The sequence below is a fragment of the Rhododendron vialii genome, chromosome 4a (genome assembly GCF_030253575.1).
Source record: "Rhododendron vialii isolate Sample 1 chromosome 4a, ASM3025357v1".
NCBI lineage: Eukaryota > Viridiplantae > Streptophyta > Magnoliopsida > Ericales > Ericaceae > Rhododendron > Rhododendron vialii.
The window spans coordinates 36,757,566-36,781,867 of NC_080560.1; the positions used below are offsets into that span (position 1 = coordinate 36,757,566).

The following is a 24,302-nucleotide window of genomic DNA, read 5'->3' on the forward strand; positions in this document are numbered from 1 at the left end:
TGAAGGTTATATGCCAATTGATTTCTTTATGTTAAGTGCTAAAAAGCCACATTTCAACAATCTATGGCATAGAAGATTGGAAAGGTAATCTCAAATCTGTATAGCAAGTTACAGTTTCATGTCAAGAAAGTGGCAGTTGCTTAGGCCTCAGCTCTACAAGCTTTGTATATAGCACTAATAGCAGATACGAAATGTGGGTGCAGATCAAATCATACACATAGTCAAAGTTGTGGAATTATGGAGGATCTGTCTGGTCTGGGGACTTCAAGTGCAAGTGGTCTAACATCCTTCAATTCTTTTAATGTGGTGAATTTTGGAGCAGCTGGAGATGGGAAAACTGATGATTCTCAAGTAACTCTCTCTCTCTCTCTCTCTCTCTCTCTCATGTATGCGCATGTGTGTGTGCCTTTCAGGTGTCTATGTATGCCTGGGGAGCACTTTTTTTTTTTGTATGCCTGGGGTGCACTTGCTCCAAAAAGATGCAAAAGAGAGAAATAACCCACCCTTCATTTTCGCCTTCATTTCTTGATTCTGTTAACCTTACTCAAACACACATTTCTTGCTTCTCAGTATCTGGTGTTTGCCTATACTGTATGGAGTGCAGCATTTCCATCTTTTCGTGGTAGTTGACTCATTTCTTGCAATGCTGCTCTCTCTTTGTTTCCACAAGATCTCAAAGTCTAAAGAATCTGTGGAATGACATAACAAATTTTGCCACAAGTGATTATCTAATGTACCTGGGACCTCAAGGCTTCGGTCCGGTAACTATCTAATACACGTACTTGGGATTTATCAGAGTAGTGTAGAGCCACGGACGCCTATATGAGTAAAAACATTCAACAGAACTAGAGAAACAGAAATTTTGTAGTAAATCTTTAACCGGTCATATGAACACCACCTAGGTTTACAGGAACTATGCAGTTTAACACCAAGCTTTTCTTGATAATGAATAGGCATTTCTGAAGGCTTGGAAAGCAGTATGCCAATCAAAATCAGAATTTTCCATCCTCATCATACCTGAAAGGTGGACATTCCTTTTGAATCCTGCAACTTTCTCTGGCCCATGCCACTCTTCTCATATTTATGTGCTGGTAAATTGATCAAACCTTTTTACTTCTAATGGAATCAAATGTAGTAAATTTCCATTCTCTTCATTGCATGGGTTCATGTTGTTTCATCAGTTCCTAGATGGGATCAGTACTAGATAAAAACACATTCCATCGAACAATTCATATACTGCATGTGACAAGAATAAGACACACCTTGATCACATGATCCTGTAAGGGAAAATGAAGCAAAAAGAGTTGAAATTCTGATTCACTGCCACAGGTTTCAGGAAATATTGATGCACCAGACTCAAAATGGGCATGGATTGGCCATCACATCAACACTTGGCTTGCCTTCTCTTACGTCAATGGGCTCATTTTCAGTGGAAAGGGACAAATTTATGGTCAGGGCCCAGCTTGGTGGCCAAATCCTTGCTTGCAAAACGTGCAAACTGTCGGAATACATATGCATATGTCTATACATATACCAATTTACAGATCATTGATTTCCTTCTTTTAAATGCACGAAGGTCAAATCTGCACTCTTATCACATTTCTATGTTTCCAGGGTGCCAAATGCAGTGGACCAAGAGTAAGTAGACGGTCTACGATCTTTTATGCCATACAAGTGTTTATATATGCATGTATATGGATTTGTTTTTGATGGGCAGGCATTGGCATTTACTAGATGTGATGATCTTATACTCAATGGATTGACCCATATCAACAGCCCAAGAAGCCATATAAGCATAGACAATTGCAAGGGTGTAATCATCTCTAACCTTCACATAATAGCCCCTCAAACAAACCCTAACACTGATGGAATTGACATCTCTGGCTCGAGCTACGTTATAATCCGTAACTGCACCATTGGAACAGGTAAGTACATAAAAGTTTCTCTTGATTTTCTTCTCTGGTCTTTTGCTGTTTTGGGTTATTTATGAAGTATGATAGGCTTCATTACTATTAACCGTAGGTGATGATTGCATTGCAATTGGTGGGGGCTCCTCCAATGTTAATATCAATGGTGTAACATGTGGACCAGGCCATGGTATAAGGTTAGCAGCCTTTTTATTTGCTTCATCTCCGATAACAAATGTGAATTAAGAAAGTGATCTTGGTCCAAATGACAACCAAAACATAAAAAAGGTCCTTGCAACCTGTTTGGAATTGTCTTGTCTTTCATTTTCTTCGGGTTAATTTCTGTATTTTTCGATTTTCAGAAATACAACGAAAGCTCGAATAAGAAAACAACATTTCTCATATAAGTGAACGTATCAGCAGGAAAATTTGTCCAATACACCAAAATATGTATCTAAAAAAAGTCGGTTGTTTTCAGAAATCAATTCCTGAAACAGTGCACCAAGCAAGTTTTGCAGATTCATCTGCCCAATCTTCTGCTTTGCTAAACATCTATGTTTCGCTTCACAGTTCTCAAAGTCCTTAAGTAGGAGTAGAATGTGTTCTTTGTGCTCAATCTTTTGCTTTGTTAAGTATCTATGTTCTCACTTCACAGTTCTCAAAGTCCTAAAGTAGGAGTAAAATAGTTTCTTTGATTCAGCATTGGGGCCTTGGGTCGTGGAGGGTTCGACACAGTTGAAGAAATCCATGTGAGGAACTGTACATTCAAAGGAACCATGAATGGAGTCAGGATCAAGACTTGGCAGGTAAGTTAACTGCACTGGGGATTAACAACTTAGTTTCGACAATATCAATCCCATCTGCACAAACACCAAACATATTTGACACAGACCACTCTGTGTCTCACAACCCCACCGTGAGACCAACTCCTCGTGATATCTGTGCCGATGAATGTGCACATAGCTTTTCTCTTTTATTATGTTTTCCGAATTTCCTTGTATCCCTAAGCACTTCATTTGTGCGATAGGGAGGGACTGGATATGCAAGGAAGATTTCATTCGAGAAGATTAGCTTCGTCGCAGTCGATAATCCCATCATAATCGATCAGTTCTACTGTCCTAGTCAAGTTCGTTGCCTAAACAAAGTAAAAATTCAAATTTTTCCTTAGAAAATTTGTTTATGATCCCCATGAAACTAAACTTTGACAGTTTTTTTTTTTTTTGGGTTTCTCGCCGGGGCTGCAATTTTGACGACATCAGCAGTTGAGTTGAGTGATATACCGTACTCTGGAATTAATGGGACATCAACAGCGGATGATGAGATAAATCTGAGCTGCAGCCAGAGTGCTGGCTGCACGGGCATTTCGATTGATCATGTGTATATAACTTCTACGAATCTGGGGAAGAGGACTTACGCTAATTGCTTCAACGCCCACGGGACATGCACCCATACCGTACCTCCTGTCAAATGCCTACTTCCATAAAAGAACACATCCTGTTTCTTTATCGTGATTACAATGATGGTGGTTGGATTTTGATATATAGTGATACTTTGATCCTTACATTGATGCCATTTTCTTTCTGTAAACGTAGTGGTTCTTGATATACCTTGTGTTATCATGGGCATGCCCTCATACTTCCTTGGACAAATTATTTCTTTCAACCACTGGTTATGATACCACCACAACCTATAATAAACCTGAAGGTGTGGAATTTAAAGAAAGAAAGGAAAGGAAAGGAAAAACACCGATTCCATTTACGGGTTAAGTCAGCAAGTCTTTATGTGTTTCCAATCATATGTTAACCTATCGGTTCTAAAATTCGGATGCATTGAGTGCAACTCAGCCGTTTGTTAATCCTATTATATCCCAAACGAGGTTTTAGTCTTTCTCCTTACAAGAGTGGTGACTGAGTATTTGAAGAACAAAGGATTTTCAATTCTCTGTGAAGAATATCTAGCTCTCAACATGCCCATTCAAGGTTTCCACAGAAATATGGTTTGTCCTCAACATCCACCTCTTTTCTCAATTACTGCGAAAATCAATATGTTGCAATATTATATTATGAATACAACCATCACCTAACGATTTTTACTTTCACTGTGTGTGTGTCAAGTAAATGGCCAAAACACAATTATTTGTTCAAGCTTGTGGCATGACAGGGAGATCAAATGTTGAAAAAACCTCGATAAGGTGTTTGAGAATATCGTGGCACCAGAAATTAACGAATGGGCAAGGGAAAACTCAGAAAATTGGATTGGTTTCTCAAATGAGAATGGGCTTATTGCCAATGGGAGTTGGCAAATCGGCCGCCAAGGCTCTGCCTGGTGGAATCAGCACAATGAACTCGACGATTCTAGCATTGGTTTTAACGCAGTCTTTGTGCTACATCTCTCACCTCATTGAATCTTTTCCTTGCTTCTGTTTACTATTTAAATTTCTTCGTAATAAATTTAAAAAAGACGTCTTTTTGTCAGAGGCCAAATTTCCACAGATCCACAGTAAGTTAGACCTCTTTCCAAAGCATCATCAACTCCTATCCTCATTGACCAATACTACAGTATCACTGATGTACCTTGCACAAACCAGGTAAGAATGAAGTGTTTACATACATAAATGCATGTGTACGTACACGATGGTCGCTATTTCTAGCTGTCGAATTGCTAATTAATTATCTCTCTTCATCCTACCTGATGTTGAAGACCGCTGCTATTCAAGTGACTGACACTACATAGGATGGATTCCACGAGACATCAAACAAGGACAATCAAACGTAGTTGCAGTGAGACTGTCCCGTGCACTGGACATTTTGTGGAGGGAATAAGCAGTCATATGAAAACCACAAGATATCCAAGACAATTACCATCTTCATAACATCTGTGTATGGATGACATTAAGTAAGAAGCATCATAATGCTGAATGTTTTCCATTGGATTATGTTACAACATCAGTACTCCTGAATTTCAAAACTCCAAACTATCAATGTCAAACAACCACAACACCAAAATGACTTGCTATATTTCACATGACTCCGAGCGACCAAAGAATGCATAACGATTGTTTGCAACATTGTCGTATACAAAGTCGCGTATGAAACTGCAGACATCAGTACCAAAAAGTAATGTTATCACGGATAAGGGTAACAGTTAGTTGATCCTGTCAATTGCAAAGACAGACCAGAGCAACAAAAAGGGCCTACTTACAGAGGTATAAACTGCAGAAAAAGTGCCAGCTGAGGAAAGGGTAAATTGATGGACTCCATGATCTTCATTACCGCCTCTGACTTGATATATGATCTGATGTGTCATGGGAAAAAGCTTGAACTGATTAATCCTTCTATGGGATAGAAATCTTTGAAACTCTCTCAAACGTAAATCCTTAAATACATCCATAGTTTAGTCGAAAGCCACACGAAACAACAGAACTACATCCAAATTTCTAAACATACCTTTCCTTTTCAACAAGTACAACACTTGATATATCATCAGAAGCTCTTCCAGATCTCCTTAGCAGTTTCTTGCCTGCTTCTCTCCGTGTCTTTCAATAAGCCGGAACGCTTTTAATGCAACACTACAATAGCATTTATAAAAGAACGCTATAAAATTACGCTGTTGAAACCTATATTTGTTGTAGTGATCTGATTCTTTCCACTCCGAAGATACGGAGCACGGAAATAAAAGAAATAAAACAACAACAAAAGACTAGCACCTTTCGTGAGGACATCAACTTCTCCATTATCTTTCCGCTCGTGAACCTACAATGATAATCAGGTCACAGGATTACTACAGTGTCAATTAGATGAATTCCAAAGTATCACAGGATTCTGTTGGAAGTTGGAACTACTATACTTTTCACACAATGAGAGGAGTGTTTAACAGCTCAGGTCATAGATTCAATCAACAAGTACCAGAGTTCCATACTCGTGCACCTCCATGCAACCTTCTTTACATCAGATTTATGCATAAAAAGTATTTCATGCCAGTAGCATGATGCAACATTTGGGAGGGAAACATTCGGCCACCTATTATTACCTTAATGACACGATGGACAATTGGTATATCACGACCCTGCACACACACACGCACAAAATAAAGGGAAAATGAGGAAACTGAATAAAAAAGGAAAGCATGTTAGCAAATGACAGCAGAGTAATAAGATATGCAGGTCTCTGGAAAGAAGACTAATAGCGCAACAGAATTGTATATTTTGCTTTATTCAAGTGAAACGGAGAATCGACATGCCTATTCATTGGTGGATTGTTCTTAAAATCTAAGATTAGAAATTTGGATTGACTATCGACAATATATTTGGTTGATCCCACAAGCAAATTCTACAAATGGTACTGATTTTCAAATCGCAAATCATGAAGGGAGTGTTGCCAGGTCTACAGCTCACGACAGACAAACTTAACGGCACCAGCGTGCACCAAACATGATAGAATGTCAATAGGACCTGAGAGGCTTTGTAAGCTCGGGGTTCACAAACAAGATTAATCTTACAGCAAAGCTGAAATATACTACCAGCCTACAAATAAAAAATCGAAAGCAAACTGGTTATCATTCTCATTGGACAGCAAAAAGTTTGTTTCGCAGCAACATTGAATGATTAAAACATCAACAAGGGAAAAGTACATTGGATTCAACAGTCACAAGAGGAAAAAATTCCAAATGTGCTGCAAACATAACAAAAGGATAGAAAAATATGAATGGGAAGAAAAAGGAAGAAATCTTACTTCAACATTAAACACAACAATTTCCCCAGCACGTATAGGATCTTTACCCATGTGCAAGAGCAAAATGTCCCCTTGGGATGAAAAGTGGTTCTCATTTATCCAAAGAATACATATCATAAAGCAAACAGAAGTAACTATAGTAACTTACCAAAAAAAAGGAAGAACTGTATTACTCCGTATCTGAAGATAGATACGAAGTAGACAAACAAATGAAGAAGAAAGTCTACGTTTGAGACTGCAAAACAAGAGTATTGAACACTCAAATACCTGTCTTCGCTCGAGATTTGTTTGCATGGTTTTTTTAAGAATTCAGCTAGCATTATAAAGCTTATAATACTTCTTAAAAGTCCGTATGCCTACGTTGGCATGCAACACAATTATGGCAGTATGGAGAAAGATGAGACAGACTCGGTTTTCCTTAAAAGATGCTCTAAGATCTTTAGATTACCCACTAACCCAGTCATTAATACGTCATCCCCCAAAGCTTAAGGTAAAAACTATAGTCCTTCGAGATCATACTAAAACTTGATCTTATCATTTGCTCAATGGGCCCTCCTCCAATCAGATATGGCATTTCGTGGGATTTCAGGAAACCATTTTATTATAACATCGATCTTAACAATTCCCAAATAGCCATTAAGACAGCATGAATGGGGGGAAAAAGTGGTTCGAACTCGATTTTAGGTAAGGTGTGTTTTCTTCCAATGTTCTGTTGGAAGGCGTTGTAAGGTGTATTTTCTCATGTTCTGTCCTTTGCTTGGCCGCATAAGTTTTGTGCACTTACTGTGGTTGAGCCCCCTCGATGTATCCCTTCGAGTGTGTTATAAAAGTTTCGTTTGCCGAGCAAAAAAAAAAAAAGTGGTTCGAACTTCAAACAACAAAACTACAATGGCACATGTGGTTAAAAAAACCTGCGTGCTGACTATTACTTGAGGAAATGACAACATTCACTGGTCCATAGAACTGGTCCATAGAAGAAGGTAGGTCAGGTCTTGTAGTATAGCATTTTCCGGGTTTACCCTATCTTACTGAAACCTTAAGATTGCTTATTTCTTTGTCATGAGACTTGTAATCTTCAACCAAGGTCTGCAGAATGTGCGAACCCTCTGACGTCACTTCCTTAGGTAGGTACTGATCTATTAGCAGTGAGTATTTTAGAGCAACCTGGAGCTCCAGCTGATTTAAATTGCAGGATATTATGCTCTTCCATTCCCTGGATCGTCCTTCCATGCAAATCCCATGCAACAGAGCAGCAAAAGTAACAGAATATGAATTCAAGGCTTTAGTAACCATCTTTTCACCCAACTGCAAAGCAGTTTTGAGCATTCCATAGAGGCAAAGGCAAACAAGGATAGAACTATATGCAGCAATCCTTGGATCCCATCCATCCGATATCATCATTCCAAAAATGGCAAAAAATACAGACATCTCACATTCACAAACCTCATTTCCCTTCTTCTCATTGATAAAACGAACATTATGAGAGATCCCAGTTACCAGATAATGGAATGTAACATCATTGGGAATACACTTGCTCCTCAGCATATGTTCGAAGAATGATACCGCTTTTACAAGTTTACCATCCTTACAAAAGCTTCCTATTAGTACACTGTACGTGACAACATTTGGCGCCAAACCACAAGATTTCATCTCACTGTAAATATTTTCAGCTCCATGGAAATCTCCTTTGAGACAGAACCCGTTAATGAGAGAGGTATATGTAACAACATTTGGCTTACATTTTCGCTTAACCATTTGGGTAAACATCCTTAGTGCACCATTCAAGTCATGCTGCTTCACATAGCCATCGACCATAATAGAATAAGTATATTCATCAAGAGAAATACACCTTCGCATCATTCTATTGATGCATGACACTGCATCATTCATCATTCCGAATTTGCTATAGCCCTTAATCATAGCGTTGAATCCCACAACACCAGGATTGACACCGTTTTCAATTGCGAGCTCGAAGAGCCTTTTAGCCTCGTTAAGGTCACCATTTCTGATGAACCCATCTACGAGTGTGCAATAAACAAATGCATCAGGTGGCAGATTTTGGTCAAGCATCTCAGCAAGTAGCTGTTTAGCGACAGGAAGCCTCCCTTTCTTACAGAGTCCATTCATCAAAATATTGTAAATACAAGCATCTGGTAACACTCCTCTTTCCACCATTTTATCTCGGATTGCCAAAGCAACATCAATTTCACCTGCAGTAACAAGTCCATGAACAAGAGCTCCATAAGTGATGACATCAGGGTTTTCTCCTCTTTCTGTCATCTTGATTAACAGTTCTGAAGCCCTGACAAATTCTCCTTGTCTGCAATAAACCTGTACGATAGGAGTATAAGTTAATTTAGTCGGCATCAATCCCTTCCTTGTTGCCTGCTCTAGAAGTTGTTCAGCTTCTTGAACCTTCCCATTCCTACACGAACCATTAATCAAAGTATTAAACGTCACAATGTCAGGCTCACAACCACTATCAATCATCTTTCTTACAGTTTCCTCTGCCTTCACCGCACAACCATGCCTAAACCGTGCATCAATAACATTATTATAGACATGAACATTAACATTTAATCCCCTTGCGTTCATTTCCACCAAAAGCCGTTCAACTGCCTCGAAACTCCCTCCCTTGCAAAACCCATTGATCATTGCGCCATACGTCTCCACCGCAGGCAAAAAGCCCTTCGATTTCAACTCCTTGAAAAGGGCATAAGCCCCTTCAACATCCTCTTTCTTGCAATACCCATCAATTAGAGTATTATAAAACACAATGTTGGGTACACATCCCTTTCCCCACCTATCATCAATCAATTTCTTACCTTCCTCGACCTTCCCTTCCTTGCACAAACCTCTCACCATTATACAAGTACTATAATTATCTACACACCCATCCTCCCTTCCTATCATTTCATCATACACCTGCCGCGCAACATCAATCCGCCCACGTTTCACAATCACATCAAGCAAAGAATTAAAACCAATCACACTAGGAACATAACCATACATACTAACAAAAACTCTATAAAACTCAACGGCTTTACCCGCCAACCCGGAATCCGAATACGCTCGAATCACATCATCCAAAGCTTCTCTGCTTGGTACCTTGTCCTCAACCCTCATAACCCCCATTAGCCTCTCAATCTCTGGAAACACTCTGGACCTGGCCAAGAGCTTCAAGAGAGAGGAATAAGCAAACCCATCAAGGGAACAACCGTACGGTCTGTTGCTGACCCAGTCAAAGAACTTCAAACCCAGCTCAGGGTCTCGAATCCGGTCCAGAACGAAGTGGGTGATGTCAGACGGGGCGGTTTCTAGTTCAGAGAGGAGGGTTTCGAGGGTGTCTTGCCATTGGGTGTTGTTTCGGGTTGCGAGTATTTGGCAGATTTCGTTGACGAGTCTTTTTGTTTGGGGTTTGAAACGGGCGTAAGGGGAAGAAGAAGTGGGGTTTTTGGGGCGGGGTTTGATGCGGCTGAGAAGGGTTCTCGACATGAAACGGTGAGGGGGTTCTTAGTCATCTGTGGTTTTGAATTTGGCGGCGAGTTTGGCTTTTCGCTGCATTCTGCACTTCTCAATATGGTATAGGAATTTGTACGAGTTGTTCTGTTCATTCTCTGCTACACATACTTCGACTAGTAAGAGCATCCGCATCTCAATCTCTACTCCCTCTTCTACACTAAAGTAGTGACCCAAACCCAAAAAATCACCGTTTACCAGCCTCGTAGAAATAACCGGAGGAGTAGCTGGAGCTACAGTGCCTCGTTTCTTCTCGCGAGGCCCTGTTCATCAACCATCCAATTTTTTACTATTAAATCTGTACCCCACTTACCTTCACCGACAACATGGCCTTCTCCAAGCAGCTTGAGCCCCAACTCCGTTACTTCACCGACGGCATGGCCTCGATCGACGCCGGCGACGGGCCTTCTTTGATCGACTGGTTGGAACAAAAATTGGGGTTTTGATCGAAACCCCTGTGGTCGACGCCTTCTTTGATCGAACCCCCTGTAATCGACGCCTTCGAGAGGGTGAGTTCAGAACAAAAATTGGGGTTTGATCGACTGGTCGAAACAAAAAGAGGGTTTTGTTTGGGTTGGGTTGGGTTGGAAAACAGAGAGTAAAGTGAGAGAGAGAGAGGGGTAGCCTGGGTCGGAACAAAATTGGGTTTTGTTTTGTTGGGGTTGGGTCGGAACAAAATTGTGGCTTTGATTGAGAAGTTTGGGTCGGAACAAAATTGAGGTTTTGATTGAGAAGTTTTTTTTAAGATTAAAAAAAGAAACAATATTTTTAATAGTATAATTTTAATATAAAGAGCTTGATATAGAAAGACATTTTAAAAGTGGATAGCTAAAGTAATAAAGTGACTTTTTAAAGTATAATTTGGTCCAAAATATAGGAAGTCTGGTGTGGATGGTCTAACGATCTACTACGAGTTTTACTAGTAACTTCATCAAGTTCTCCGAATCAAGCTTATTAATACCGTACCGGTTAGAGTAAATATTTTCTTTCCGGTATGGTATGCATCCGTTTTGGGTATCGTTTGGGACTTATCACTATTAATATTATTTACCCACATATATAATATATTTATTATTACTCCCTCCGTCCCAAATAAGTATTCGGCGTGCAAAATTAGGCTTTATAAAACATGCATATTGTTTTTCATAATCTAATAGAACTCATTGTTATTTATTGATTTGTGAAAAAAATTAATTTTTTTTAACGAAACAAATGCATCTTTTTGAATGCTTAGTTTTGCACGCCAGACACCTATTTAGGGACAGAGGGAGTAAAAAGAAAAATAAACTTAAAAATAATCCGGTTCCGTCCGGTATTTAACCAGTACCACCCAATATTGATTAGTATTGGAAGGAAAAAATAAATTGAAATATAGCCTGGTATGGACAGGTACTAACCGGTCCGACTGGTGACAACCGATATTTGAGCCAGAACGAAATCAAAGGTATAAGATAAGATACAAGATTTTGTCAATAATGGTACGTACCGGTTGGTACGGTGCGGGATTCAAAACCTTGCTCGGAATTAGAACTTGAATTAGTTAAGTTGCACGCAAGTCGGTCGGAATATTTAGTTATAAAAGAAAAACAATTGTACTGCTATTAACCTTCAGTCGCCTTGGGAATAATCGTGTCATGCTTCTAGTCGATCAACCATTGGGTCGTGTCTGTTATGGCAAGTTGAGATTGAAAAAAAACAGGGTTCCTTATTAATCCGTAAAAAATCCTAAAAGTATGAATGCGAATCACTAAGTTACTATACCAGCAAAAACCATGCAAGCAAACAATCCCACAACGCAGAGATATACGTGGAAAACCCCTGAAAGGGTAAAAACCACGGGAAGGAATCAAATCACTATAATCATTGTGCAGTTACAGATATACCTATCTAAACGATATAAATCCTCACAACGTTCTAAGTACTACCTGTCGAGTCACACGTACACTGCACCCAGTGATCTTGATTGCCAACGGCCTTGAGTCCACAAGCCTTCCAATTAACCTAAAAGAAATCCCTTCACAAATAGCACACAAATAAACTCGTTGCTTCCATCTCTGCTTCGAACAGCCGCCTACCTTTCTCTTATAAGCCGTGAATATATATGTGTAGTATATGCCGCACTTTTCTTTTTCTGAAACTTTGCTTTATATAATGCCCCCTCCAAAACCTAGGAAGAAACAAGTCCATATATAGAAACCCCTTTTGTTTTTTTCGTTGCTTTTCATTTAAGAACAGAAGGTATCGATTGATATTCGGATTGATCCCTCCATCCATCGGTCTTTGCCAAGATCCCCGCGTTGCAATAGTCGACCTCCTTTTTTAACCAATACACTATTGATTACAAATAATAAAGATTCCTTCCACTCTAATCCTATACAAACTCACTAGCCTATAAAAAATAATAAAATTACAACTCGATATAAAATATGTGTTTTGTCGAACGGAATTGCCAATACAATTAAGACCCTGGAATTTGGTCCTTACAATCTCCCCCTTTGGCACTTCCATAACAAAACACACTACATCGAAAAACTAACGAACTAAGATCGAGTTGTAGAGGAGCTGCAAACAAAACTAAACATCCAAACATATTAGAACAATAGGCAACCTACTCTCCCTTTCATCATTCTCCCCCTTTTTGACATGAAGTGACAAAGGGTGAATAGGATAAATAAGAAATTTAAGCGAAGCGCAAATAATAGCATAAATAACATGGCAGCTAAATTCAGGCACGCAAAACTCAATAACACAATTAAATTAAACGCTAAAAAAGAACGATAAATCTGAAGATACGAGCATGAGATAGCTTTATTGCAAGTATTATATCATGAGATGAGATGAAAAAGACATCCAAATTTTAAGGCACCACTTAATGATATAACACCATGCAAGGCAGAAGGAATGCAATACACCATGATCATCGACATGGGAGGAAAGTGTGTGTGTGTGTGTGCATCTATGACCAAAAAATTCAGCAACTCAAAACAGGGCCAAAATGCTCAAGTGCTTAGCTTTATCTAGTGACTCCCCCTCAACAAGATACACCTCTTTAGGTTCGACATACAAGTCACAGATAATTAATCATAAGCTCCCCCTCAACAACAGGCAGTTGTCTAATAAGTAATCAATAGAAATTCATACCGTATTTTTACTTTTACCCCACCGCTGTTTGACACGAATATTGAGAGTAAGAATACCTTATACCCAATGCCCGGTTACTAAGCAAATGGTCCAACACGGGTGCTTTCACAAGGTCTATCCATTTTTTGACGCGACCGCTCAGAGAGAGAATACCTCACCCCAATTGTCCGGTTACTTGATGAATGCCCGGATAAGCAAAAACCAAGATATATATTATCCTTTTTCTTTTCTTTTCTTTTCTTTTCGTCTTCTTTTATTTTCTTTTCTTTTCTTTTCTTTTTTTTTTTGGAATAAGCGAGGGCTCTATCAATGGAAACCAAAAAAAGATGGTCACGACTCAGGGAAGACACAAGATAAAACGAAGCATATGAGAAAAGTGATCCCTATTTGAGAACCTGACCAATAGACATGGATGAGTGTACATAGTGTCGAATACTCATGATATATTAACATTCAAACTTAATTATAGTGAGAATACCATGAAAGAAGTGCAACAAAAATTTGGATGAACATGTTCATAAAATCCAATGATATTCAACTACGCACCAAAGACTGTCATGCTCAATCCCCATAAGCCCCTTTTTTCTTTTTGAAATTTTTTTTAAAGACTAGAAACAAAAAAAAAAACTATGAAACAAAAGAAACACAAAACTATGAAACCCCATAACTCTAGGCAATCAGATATGCAAGAACAATTAACCTAGGTTATAGAACCACGTCCTAGCCTCAAAAGGCGAGGTTAACCTCTCCGGATGAACTATAGTCATCTAGAGAATCAAGGTCATCATCAGCATTAGAGACCAACTCAGTTTTACGAACCCAAATCTGTCTAGTCTTACCCTTTTCAACATTAGTGGTCATGGGTTTTTCAACATTGGCATATGAAGGCATCCTATGTCTAGGCCTCTGAAAATACTCCCTACAATTATTCAACTTAGGGTAACGGGGAGGTGTCCTATGATAGACATGAAGGGCAAAGCAATATGGACGAATATGGCCTCTAAGTCCACAATGATGGCAAGTGGGCGCAAAATAATTATGACTGTAAGAACGAGCTACATGTGCATGTGAAGTGTATGACTCATGCATCTTCCTACAATACGGTTTAATATGGCCAGTCATACCACAATAATGACAAGTAGGAACAAATTTATTAACAACAGGAGTAAAAATGTAAGACTTATCAGTATTAATAACCTTAGATTTTACCTCCTTGCACTTGGGATGTCCGCTTATCTCTGTTGCCATTTGCTTCTTTGTCGTAGGAGAATTAATCATGTTCTGCACGTCATTCGCATTAATTTTCTTACCTTGACGTTTAGTTTCGTTTCTCCCTATCGATGGAGTTGAAGACGTTGCATTATAACCAAGCCCTGAACGATCGCTAGGTCGCCGTTGTATGGACAGAATATGATCTAACACTTTGGTCCCTGTCTGTGTGTCATCCTCTGATTTATCCTTAGATTTATCTCTAACAGTCAAAGCTTTGTTTTTCTCAAGAAGGAGCTCAATTTCTTTATTTCTCTCATCACTCTCTTGAGTGCGTTCATTCAAAGTATTCTCCAACTTCTTAATCTTATCAGAAAGTTTTTCACTCACTTCTATCAGTTTTTTACTAAAAACATGAAGTTTGTTGTACTTCTCTCTTACCTCATCTATGTCATCACAACTATCCGCATCGCTATCATCTGTTTCAGAACCACTTGATTCGGAATGACCATGTGAATTTAAAGTTACTCCAAAAGCCAAAAAATTTCCTTTATCATTTTCGTCAGCCCCCTGTTCTTTATTCGATTCATCAGAATCGCTATCATCCCACGTTTTAGTGACGAGGGCCTTCTTTTTCATTTTATTAGCACATTCTTGGGCGTAATGACCAAAACCATAGCACTCGAAACATTGTGGTCCTTCAGGTGGTCCTTTTCTCTCCCTTTTATTTTTTCCAGAAAATTCTCCTTTTCCTTTATCAATTTTCTTTTTCGTACTATTTTTAAATTGTTTGAAAAAAACTTTCATCTCCTCAAGATCGACATCACTATCACTATCTGAACCTTTCTTATATTTTTGAGTACTTTTAAAAGCAATCGGAGTCTCCGAAGGTTTTACTTGGAGTTTAACAGGTTCAGATTGCAATAAGTCAGCCTCATAAGTTTGGAGAATCCCAACTATTTCTTGAACAGATTTTTCTTTTAACTTTTTCTTACCCTCTAGCATAGTAACTTGAATTTTAAATCTAGGAGGTAAGGAGCGCAAAATTTTCTTAATAATACGAAAAGAAGGAATTTGCTCACCCAAGTTCTCGCAGCTATTGACGATGGCAATGAGTTTGGAGTAGAATTGATTGAAGGTCTCTTCCTCCAGCATTCTGATGGTCTCAAACTCTGTGGTAAGCCTTTGTAATTTAGACTGCTTAACAACGTCTGTCCCCTCGTGGCAAGTAACCAGAATATCCCAAGCCTCTTTCGCAATTTCACAGTTAGCTATTTTCCTGTGCTCATTTATATCAACAGCGGCAAATAAAATATCAAGTGCACGGTTATTAGCCTGAAGTAAAGGTTTTTCTGTGACTGATAACTCAGACTGAGTTTTTTGAATCAGATTATCACCTACAGTTTTCATGGGTCGAGTGTAACCCACAACACACGAGTCCCAAATTTCTTCGCCGGCTGATCTCATTATTGCCTTGATTCTAAATTTCCAGTAATCGAAATTATCACCATCAAGTATAGGAAAATTTCTAGACATGTGATTCATGTTCATACTCATGATGGATCTGCTCTAGAAAAATAAATTCTAACGGAAGGAGCAGCCCGCTCTAATACCAATTGAAAAAAAACAAGGTTCCCTATTAATCCGTAAAAAACCCTAAAAGTATGAATGCGAATCACTAAGTTACTATACCAGCAAAAACCATGCAAGCAAACAATCCCACAACGCAGAGATATACGTGGAAAACCCCTGAAAGGGTAAAAACCACGGAAAGGAATCAAATCACTATAATCATTGTGCAGTTACAGATATACCTATCCAAACGATGTAAATCCTCACAACGTTCTAAGTACTACCTGTCGAGTCACACGTACACCGCACCCAGTGATCTTGATTGCCAACGGCCTTGAGTCCACAAGCCTTCCAATTAACCTAAAAGAAATCCCTTCACAAATAGCACACAAATAAACTCGTTGCTTCCATCTCTGCTTCGAACAGCCGCCTACCTTTCTCTTATAAGCCGTGAATATATATGTGTAGTATATGCCGCACTTTTCTTTTTCTGAAACTTTGCTTTATATAATGCCCCCTCCAAAACCTAGGAAGAAACAAGTCCATATATAGAAAACCCTTTTGTTTTTTTCGTTGCTTTTCATCCCTCCATCCATCGGTCTTTGCCAAGATCCCCGCGTTGCAATAGTCGACCTCTTTTTTTAACCAATACACTATCGATTACAAATAATAAAGATTCCTTCCACTCTAATCCTATACAAACTCACTAGCCTATAAAAAATAATAAAATTACAACTCGATATAAAATATGTGTTTTGTCGAACGGAATTGCCAATACAATTAAGACCCCGGAATTTGGTCCTTACAGAGATGAGTAAACATATCAGAAGGATGCCCAAATTCCATTGTCATGTGGGATTAGAACTCCATGAGCCTTTTAAATATGGCAACAAAAGAAACAACCTCACTGTACTTGCAATCCAAGTGACTCAGCTATTTTCACCCTCATACTTGCTTAGTAAAATACTGTTGAATAATGAAACCAGCCTTCAACTTGAACAAAACAAACCAAAAGAGGTCCTCTTAAACTTTCAACCTACTCAAAACTCAATTCGTGTTCAACTCGTTAAAAATTGAGTACTAGTTTTAAAAGTAATTTTTGGGGTTTCAACACACTTTTAAAACTCGTTTAAGTATCTCAATCAAATTTGAACAATTTGGAGAGCATTCTGCTTGACAAGCTTATTTGTCCAAAAAAACACACCAAGGAACTTGAACGTAGTTCGTATTGACTCAATTAAAACTCATTTCGAGACCTACCTAAACCGATACACAAATCAAGTTAGAACGCAAATTATTCAAAGTAAACATGAACAAATTCATTGTTGACTCCAATTTGCAGTATCTAAGATAAATAACAGGAACTAATATTAACTTTCATGCTATTTTATCAAACAAAAATACAAAAAATGATGTTTGCGACAATATGTATTTTGTAGAGCTATCAATTCAACAAATTCTTAGAAATCAGCTAGGGTAATTTCCTTGACAAGTACTCCGTATTTTTTCCACCTTATTTTACCTACAAATACCTAGTTAGGGCTACAAACGAACAGAGCTGCTCGCAAGCTGCTCGAGACATAAATAAACAAGCTCAAGTTCAAATTGTAGGCTTGTTTCGTTATCAAACCTAACACAAACTAGTAGAGACTCGGCTCGAGTTGGCTCACAAACCAAGACTTAGGAGACTTTTTACTTTAATTACTACAATTAGCATTAACATTTTGATATCCTGATGCAGAATCCTTACAAAAACATATTACATATTATTATTCTAAAATTAAGATTATTTTCTTGTAGAGTATAAGAAAAAGAAAGATATATACATTCACAATCAAAATATTTTTGGTTGTATTAGGCCTATGCGAGGATATATATGCATTTGTTTTGGTCCGTTAAAGCTCGTGAACAAGTTCGAGCTCGAGTCAAGCCAAGGCCCGCTCGGCTCGAGCTCGACTCGTTAAGTTTTCAGTGAGTTCGAGTTTGTTAAAAACTTAATAACAAGCTTGAACACGGTAAAGCTCGACTCGATTCGTTTACAGCCCTATGCCTAGTCTTGGTTTCGATTCTAGCGTTGGGTCTCCGATTCCCGTTGGGGATCGGTGGTGTTTCTAGTTTTAGCAAGCGGGTTTGTAATGATCTTATCCAGGAGTCAGTTGTTACTCCCCCTGGGCGATATGGCTCCATAAGATAGGAATTCAGTCTTTTCGTTGGGGGATTGTGCAATATAAGACTCTTCGGCTCAAATTCAGATTGGGAAATTCTGTAGTCCAAGCACATGCAAGGCACCCTATAGGGAGCACATGGACCATCGATCTTGACAATGAATGATTGGATATAATCTGAGCTTCTATAATTCTATTTGTCCATTATTTAGATGAAAATCTGAGTCATCCATTACCAAGATAGACAGCCGAATTAGGCGCACTACACATGTAGTGCAGGAGGTGCACTACAGCACCACCGGGTCCCTCAAATTCGGGAACCCAAAGTCCAAATTGTTGCTGCTAGAATCATTGGATTGTGATCCCAGTCACACCTATAATCGGTCTTTAAACAATAAAGTTCTAACCACACAGATAAACAACAGATTTTACGCATACTGCTGATGTGTCAAAAAAAAAGGGGGGGACCCACAACCTATTCCAGGATGGATTTCCCTAGTTACCCTTTGACTCTCCCTCTTCTCTCTCTCTCTCTCTCTCTCTCTCTCCCAAAACGCTAACCTTGCAAGTTTCAACCCAATAGTGACTATCCCAATCGTCTCTCTCACCATGAAGATCATCTGGACAAACAGTGAAACCCAATAAACCCAAAAAAATGAGAACCTGTCCTCTAAATTATCTTCCCCAGTTTCTCTATTTTCTTCGTTTCCCACGCATACTCAGACCTCTGAAACCCTAATATAATCTAAAGTCTTCAGTGATCGATCCAAATGGGTCTGGCCGACTGGGTCAACGCACCATCAGAGAATAAAGCTATCCCACTGTTCCTTTGCAGAGAATAAAGCTTTTCCATCAAACGGCAAAGTTGCAAAAATCAATTTTTACTTGCCTCCCCTTTAGTTGTGGGTGGGTGGTTTTCTTTTTCTTGGACCTCTGTCATTTTATAAACCTAGAGAAATGGATATTTCACTAAACCCAAATTCAAGCTTTGCTGTTTTCACTTTTGCTTTTGTTCGCCGGTAATAAACTCCTTTATGTCATTTGTATCTCTATGTACATAAAACTATATATATATATATATATATATATATATATATATACACATGTATATATCGGCTAATCTCTTTATCAGCCCCATTGGAGAGAGAGAGAGGATTTGGGGGAATTGATTTTGGATTGACCGATTTGGGTTTTGGGAGAGAGAGATGATTTGAGGGAGTTGAATTTGGGTGGAAGGATTTGGGTTTTGGGGGGAGAGAGAGAGTCGAGGGTAACAAGGGAAATGCATCCTAGAATACGATACGTATCCTCACTCACAGACTGTAATCCAAGCTGCACTTCGAGTTAGAGATAGAAAGCCGGTTATAGGGAGAAAGCGCTCTACGGGCAGCTCATGGACGAAGCGATGAAGGATTCCACTTGCAAATTTCCCCACGTTGATTGCTAAAGTTGCTTTCATGCAAGCAACCCTTTGTATGCGCCAACCAATCCCAGAGCATTTTCACAAACAAGAACGGACCAGAAAATTCATTCATTTTCAAATCAAATAAAGCCAGTTCCGTGAGGTTTTGTGGTTGAATATTAATTGAAACTCTCTTTTGCAATCGCTGCTTGGTCAAAAACGAATTATGATTTAGTTCTTTCAGCTTCGAAAAAGAAAGATTGTAAGGCATAAGCAAAGACAGAGTAAAAGACGGTAGCATATCAACAAATGTTCTTAGTGTTGGAAGAGTGAAGTCTGGGGACAACGGTAAACGTGAGGAATGGGACCTGCCCTGCTAAAAAAGTTCGCAAGCAGGGGCTTCCCGAGTTGAAGTTGCTAATGCCCTATCTTTCTTCCCCAAGCCATGCTTGCATTTTTCATTGCACACGGCTTTCCCTATGTATCCATCTAAAACTCAGTTATTTCTCTAGACAAGACTTTAAAAGGGTTGAATACTCAACGAACGCATTTCGGGCCCAACTCGAAAGACAAAATCTGACTTGTCTATCCTGAACCTATACTTTTGTGATAAAGACTCCGAAAAGCGAGGCTACTTAAAAATTCTTAACGATAGAAATATTTGCTCCAGTAGTATACTTCTAGTTGTCAGTAGGACGTGGGTATGTTTAAGAACCGTGTTGTTCATCTGTGTGGTTAAGACTTTTTTTTTTTTTTTTTTCGGTCAATCGGAAATTCGACTTATTGGTCTTTAAATGCGAATAAGGAGTTTTCTTTCTCCATATCTAATGTACCTAACTATTCTAGTGAGTCATGATTGTGGTGGATGGGAGAAGGAGACTCTTCGAGACGCCACGGCATGGGTGTGACGACTCGAATTTTTACATTGCCTCAAAAATAATTAATCTTCAATAATTATAAGTCTCTGAAATAAAATCTACATCATGGGTCCTAAAATCCTCAATTGCTACAACAATAATTATTTCCTCAAATATCTTTAACAAAAATAAATCCTCAATAATGCTCTAACTTGGTCTCCGCTAACTCCTTCCGGAACCCGCCACATAAATTACGTGGAAAGTATATAATACGACGAAATAATAGCTCAAAGCAAAGAAATTAGCTCAATCATCAACAAAGCGAGATTAAATCCAGCTTCTCTAGTACACAACGGTGACTGAACCTCACCCCCTCAACCAAAAAGGTATATCTTGGAAGACTATTGGCCGAGTTCACTCGTTCATGTACCAATTCATCCATGGCATTAAGCCAAGATGTCTTATGCGGCAGTAAGCGGTAATATCTTTAGTCAATAAATAATGATAACGATTCTCGATTCCAATAAATTTCACAGAATTCAAAAATAGCATGAGATCAAATAAAGAGTACGAAATTGATATGAAGGAAATATTCTGGAGATTGGAATGCATATATTGTATACTTCTGGTACCTCAAATCTCAAATTGTGATCGTTTAATTGTGCGGATTCTGCAGCCGTAAGTAATTAACATACGGACTTCCCATCCCAAACAGATGCAAACACCCTTAGAGCAATTCCAATGGAGATGCATTTTGCATCCGGATGGATAGTTATTTTAGATGAAAAAAATGGTTAAAAGTTAATTGGATGTAAAACAGAACTCACCTCTCTCCAATGGTGAGATGTAAAAAAGGGATGGATAATTAACGAACTCTCCCTCCACCTTAATTCTCCCTCACTTTCTCAACCTTAATTCAAGTATTACTTTCGTTAAAAAATAATTATGGTATCTGGAACTTTTGAAAAAAAAATTAATTCCGCAAAAAAAAAAATTTAGATCGTGCTTGATTGATACCGACAATCGGGTCCTGACTAACGAACAAGTAAGCATGACAAATTGCTTTATCTTGATCGGAATTGAACGATTTTTCTCTCGCACTACGACTTCCCTCTGCCATAATTGATATACTAATTTTTTTGGAAGGTTTTTAGGAAATTTTTGTAGTGTAAAATCATGTTGAAGGCACACATATTTATAGGTAGGAAAAATAAAATGACCGTTGGTATTTTAATCCGTTGGGCTGATCAACGGTCGGCTGATTACTTCTCATCCCAATACATTTCCCAACTTTACTCTCTCTCTCTCTCTCCGACCAACACACACCACACCTTCCCCCCCCACCCCCCCCTTCTCAAGCAAATCTCTTTGCGTGCCCCCTGACACCACCCCCACCCCCTGACCAAAATACCCCCCCGCAATAATTCAACCCATTCAACCCACGGCATTTTTTTTTTATTTACTTAATAACTTTTATATCTTTTTTCATTTTTATATATTTAATATTATTTAAATGTTCCAATTTTCAATTCGGTTGAATCGATGCAAAAATTTTATTTTTTTTATCATTTTGTCTTCAATGATCATAATGAATTTTTGGCTCGAAGGCCTTTCAACAAGTACCCTAAGACTTATTATTTAGTTTCAGGTCTCTCTTAGGGTGCTTACTGAAAGGCCTTAGAGCCAAAAATTAATTACGACTATTTAGAATGAAATGATAAGAAAAATAAGATCTTTGCACCGGTTCAAACGAATTAAAAATCGGAACACTTCTTTTTTTACTCTTTATATGTAGTTTTAAATTATTTAATATTATACCCTGGCAATAATAACTTTTATATCTTTTTTCAATTTTTATTTATTTAATATTATTTAAGTGTTCCAATTTTCAATCCGGTTGAATCGATGCAAAGATCTTATTTTTGTTATCATTTTGTCTTCAATGATCATAATGAATTTTTTGCTCGAAGGCCTTTCAACAAGTACCCTAAGACTTATTATTTAGTTTCATGCCTCTCTTAGGGTGCTCATTGAAAGGCCTTAGAGCCAAAAATTAATTACGACCATTTAGGATGAAATGATAAAAAAAATAAGATCTTCGCACCGGTTCAAACGAATTAAAAATCGGAACACTTATTTTTTTACTCTTTATATGTATTTTTAAATTATTTAATATTATATACGTGAGTAAATTTCTTTATGTTATTGAAATTTTACTCTTATTTTTTTACCTTATTAAAATTTTATAATTCTTTTATGTTATTGAATTTATTAATTTTGTATTTATTTATATCTTTTATCTAATTTATTTCTAATCACTTATTCAGATTTCCTTTTATCTCCTTATCTTCAACTATAACTACTCATTTAGATTGTCTTTTTATCTTCAATTACAACCACACATTCAGATTTTTTTGTTATCTTCTTATCTTTAACTATAACCATTCATCCATCACCCCTTATCCTTATATATCCAGCATTATTCTTCCAAAATCACCATCTTCTTCCCATCACCTCCATCTCCGTGCTTATCCCTCCAATATTACCATCTTTCCATCATCTATCTCTCTCTCCCTTCCTCTGTCACGGCTCCTCCCTCCTTTTCCACACCGTTCATAAAACATAGAAGAAGATTATGGATAACTACAACTTGTCATTTTCAGATAGTTGGTCCGTTGAGAATGATGTTTTTAGTGGGGAGGGCGTCTCCCATAATTTTCGTGACTATACACCCGAATTCACAACTCACCAGGTTAGTTATTACAGTTGTTCTTATGCATATTAGTTATTTAATTTAAAAGTACATAAATTATGCATATTAGATTGGATCATGTTGCACTTATACATATTCTTTTTTTCTTGCTTATAGATTTTTCATGTATTTTCACTCTTCAATGAAATTAGTACAAGTTATGTTTGATTTGATTAATTAACATTAGTACAAGTTATGTTAGTATAAGTTATATTTTAATTATTCATTTATTAATTAAAATTATAGTAAGAAGTCTTTTAAAAGTAAAATAAAAAACTACTAAAAGTAAAACAAAAAAAAGCTAGTAAAAGTTTTTAAAAAAAAACAGTAATTAAAGTTTTTTATAAGTAAACAAAAAAATTAGGACAAATTTTAAAAAATTAAAACAGTAATTAAAGTCTTTTAATAGTATAAAAAAATAGTAAAAGTAAAAAAAAATAAAACAATAATTATTGACTTTTAAAAGTAAAACAAAAAAAAAAACTAGTTAAAGTGAAAAAAAAAAAAAAAACAGAAAAAGAAGGGGCAAGGGTGGGAAGGGAGTGGGGCCGGGGGGAGGGGGGGTATCAGGAGGGGCGCGAGAAGAGGCTCTCCTTCTCAAGAGAAGATCAAATTATGGCCAACTTTACGGCGAATAGAGGTAACTCCGACCGTTCCTGTTTTGGTAATTGCAGTTGGGTTTGATGATCTATCAATTATAGCTGCAGCCAAAAGGGGATGGAAATATCCATCTCCTTTTCCATCTATGCCATTTTACATTCCGATTTCTGCAATTTTACATCCCTATTGAAGGGTGTTTTTTTGCATCCAGGTTGTATTAAGTATAGAACCTGGTTTCCATCTCCATTGAGAATGCTCTTAGTCTCCTTTGAATGTTATTCTTCTTCACGTCTCTCCATAAAAAAACTCCACATAAATTGAACTTTTAGTCTACTATTAGAACCCGACTTCTCTTCCTCAAATATGAAAATAAAATAAAAGCCAGAAGTCCAAAATGACTACAAAATAGTTGATGATTGACAATAGCTATTCTTGCATGAACTATACA

General features: G+C 37.9%; 3 protein-coding genes across 5 annotated transcripts; 2 read left to right on the forward strand and 1 right to left on the reverse strand.

Annotated features, from left to right (window-relative positions):
• The first annotated feature begins 1,656 nt into the window (after nt 1-1,656).
• On the forward strand, nt 1,657-4,841 carry LOC131324133 (probable polygalacturonase At3g15720). The gene is made up of 4 exons (XM_058355963.1): nt 1,657-1,925; nt 2,023-2,104; nt 2,608-2,713; nt 2,935-4,841. Exons 1-4 carry the CDS (start codon nt 1,664-1,666, stop codon nt 3,073-3,075), a joined length of 591 nt encoding a protein of 196 aa, XP_058211946.1. The 5' UTR covers nt 1,657-1,663; the 3' UTR covers nt 3,076-4,841.
• Nucleotides 3,110-4,841, forward strand: LOC131324134 (uncharacterized). The gene is made up of 2 exons (XM_058355964.1): nt 3,110-4,494; nt 4,608-4,841. Exons 1-2 carry the CDS (start codon nt 4,025-4,027, stop codon nt 4,624-4,626), a joined length of 489 nt encoding a protein of 162 aa, XP_058211947.1. The 5' UTR covers nt 3,110-4,024; the 3' UTR covers nt 4,627-4,841.
• LOC131324132 (pentatricopeptide repeat-containing protein At1g52620-like) lies at nt 4,769-10,132 on the reverse strand. Of its 3 annotated transcripts, none has more exons than XM_058355960.1 (6): nt 6,638-10,132; nt 5,937-5,972; nt 5,614-5,659; nt 5,354-5,475; nt 5,109-5,201; nt 4,769-5,001 (listed from the first exon to the last, which is right to left on the reverse strand). In XM_058355960.1, the coding sequence occupies exon 1, from the start codon at nt 10,130-10,132 to the stop codon at nt 7,658-7,660; it is 2,475 nt and encodes an 824-aa protein (XP_058211943.1). In that variant the 3' UTR covers nt 4,769-5,001; nt 5,109-5,201; nt 5,354-5,475; nt 5,614-5,659; nt 5,937-5,972; nt 6,638-7,657. The 3 variants fall into 3 exon arrangements, with proteins under 3 accessions (XP_058211943.1, XP_058211945.1, XP_058211944.1); XM_058355962.1 differs by having other exon boundaries at nt 5,813-5,972; XM_058355961.1 differs by having other exon boundaries at nt 5,754-5,972.
• Nucleotides 10,133-24,302: the final 14,170 nt, after the last annotated feature.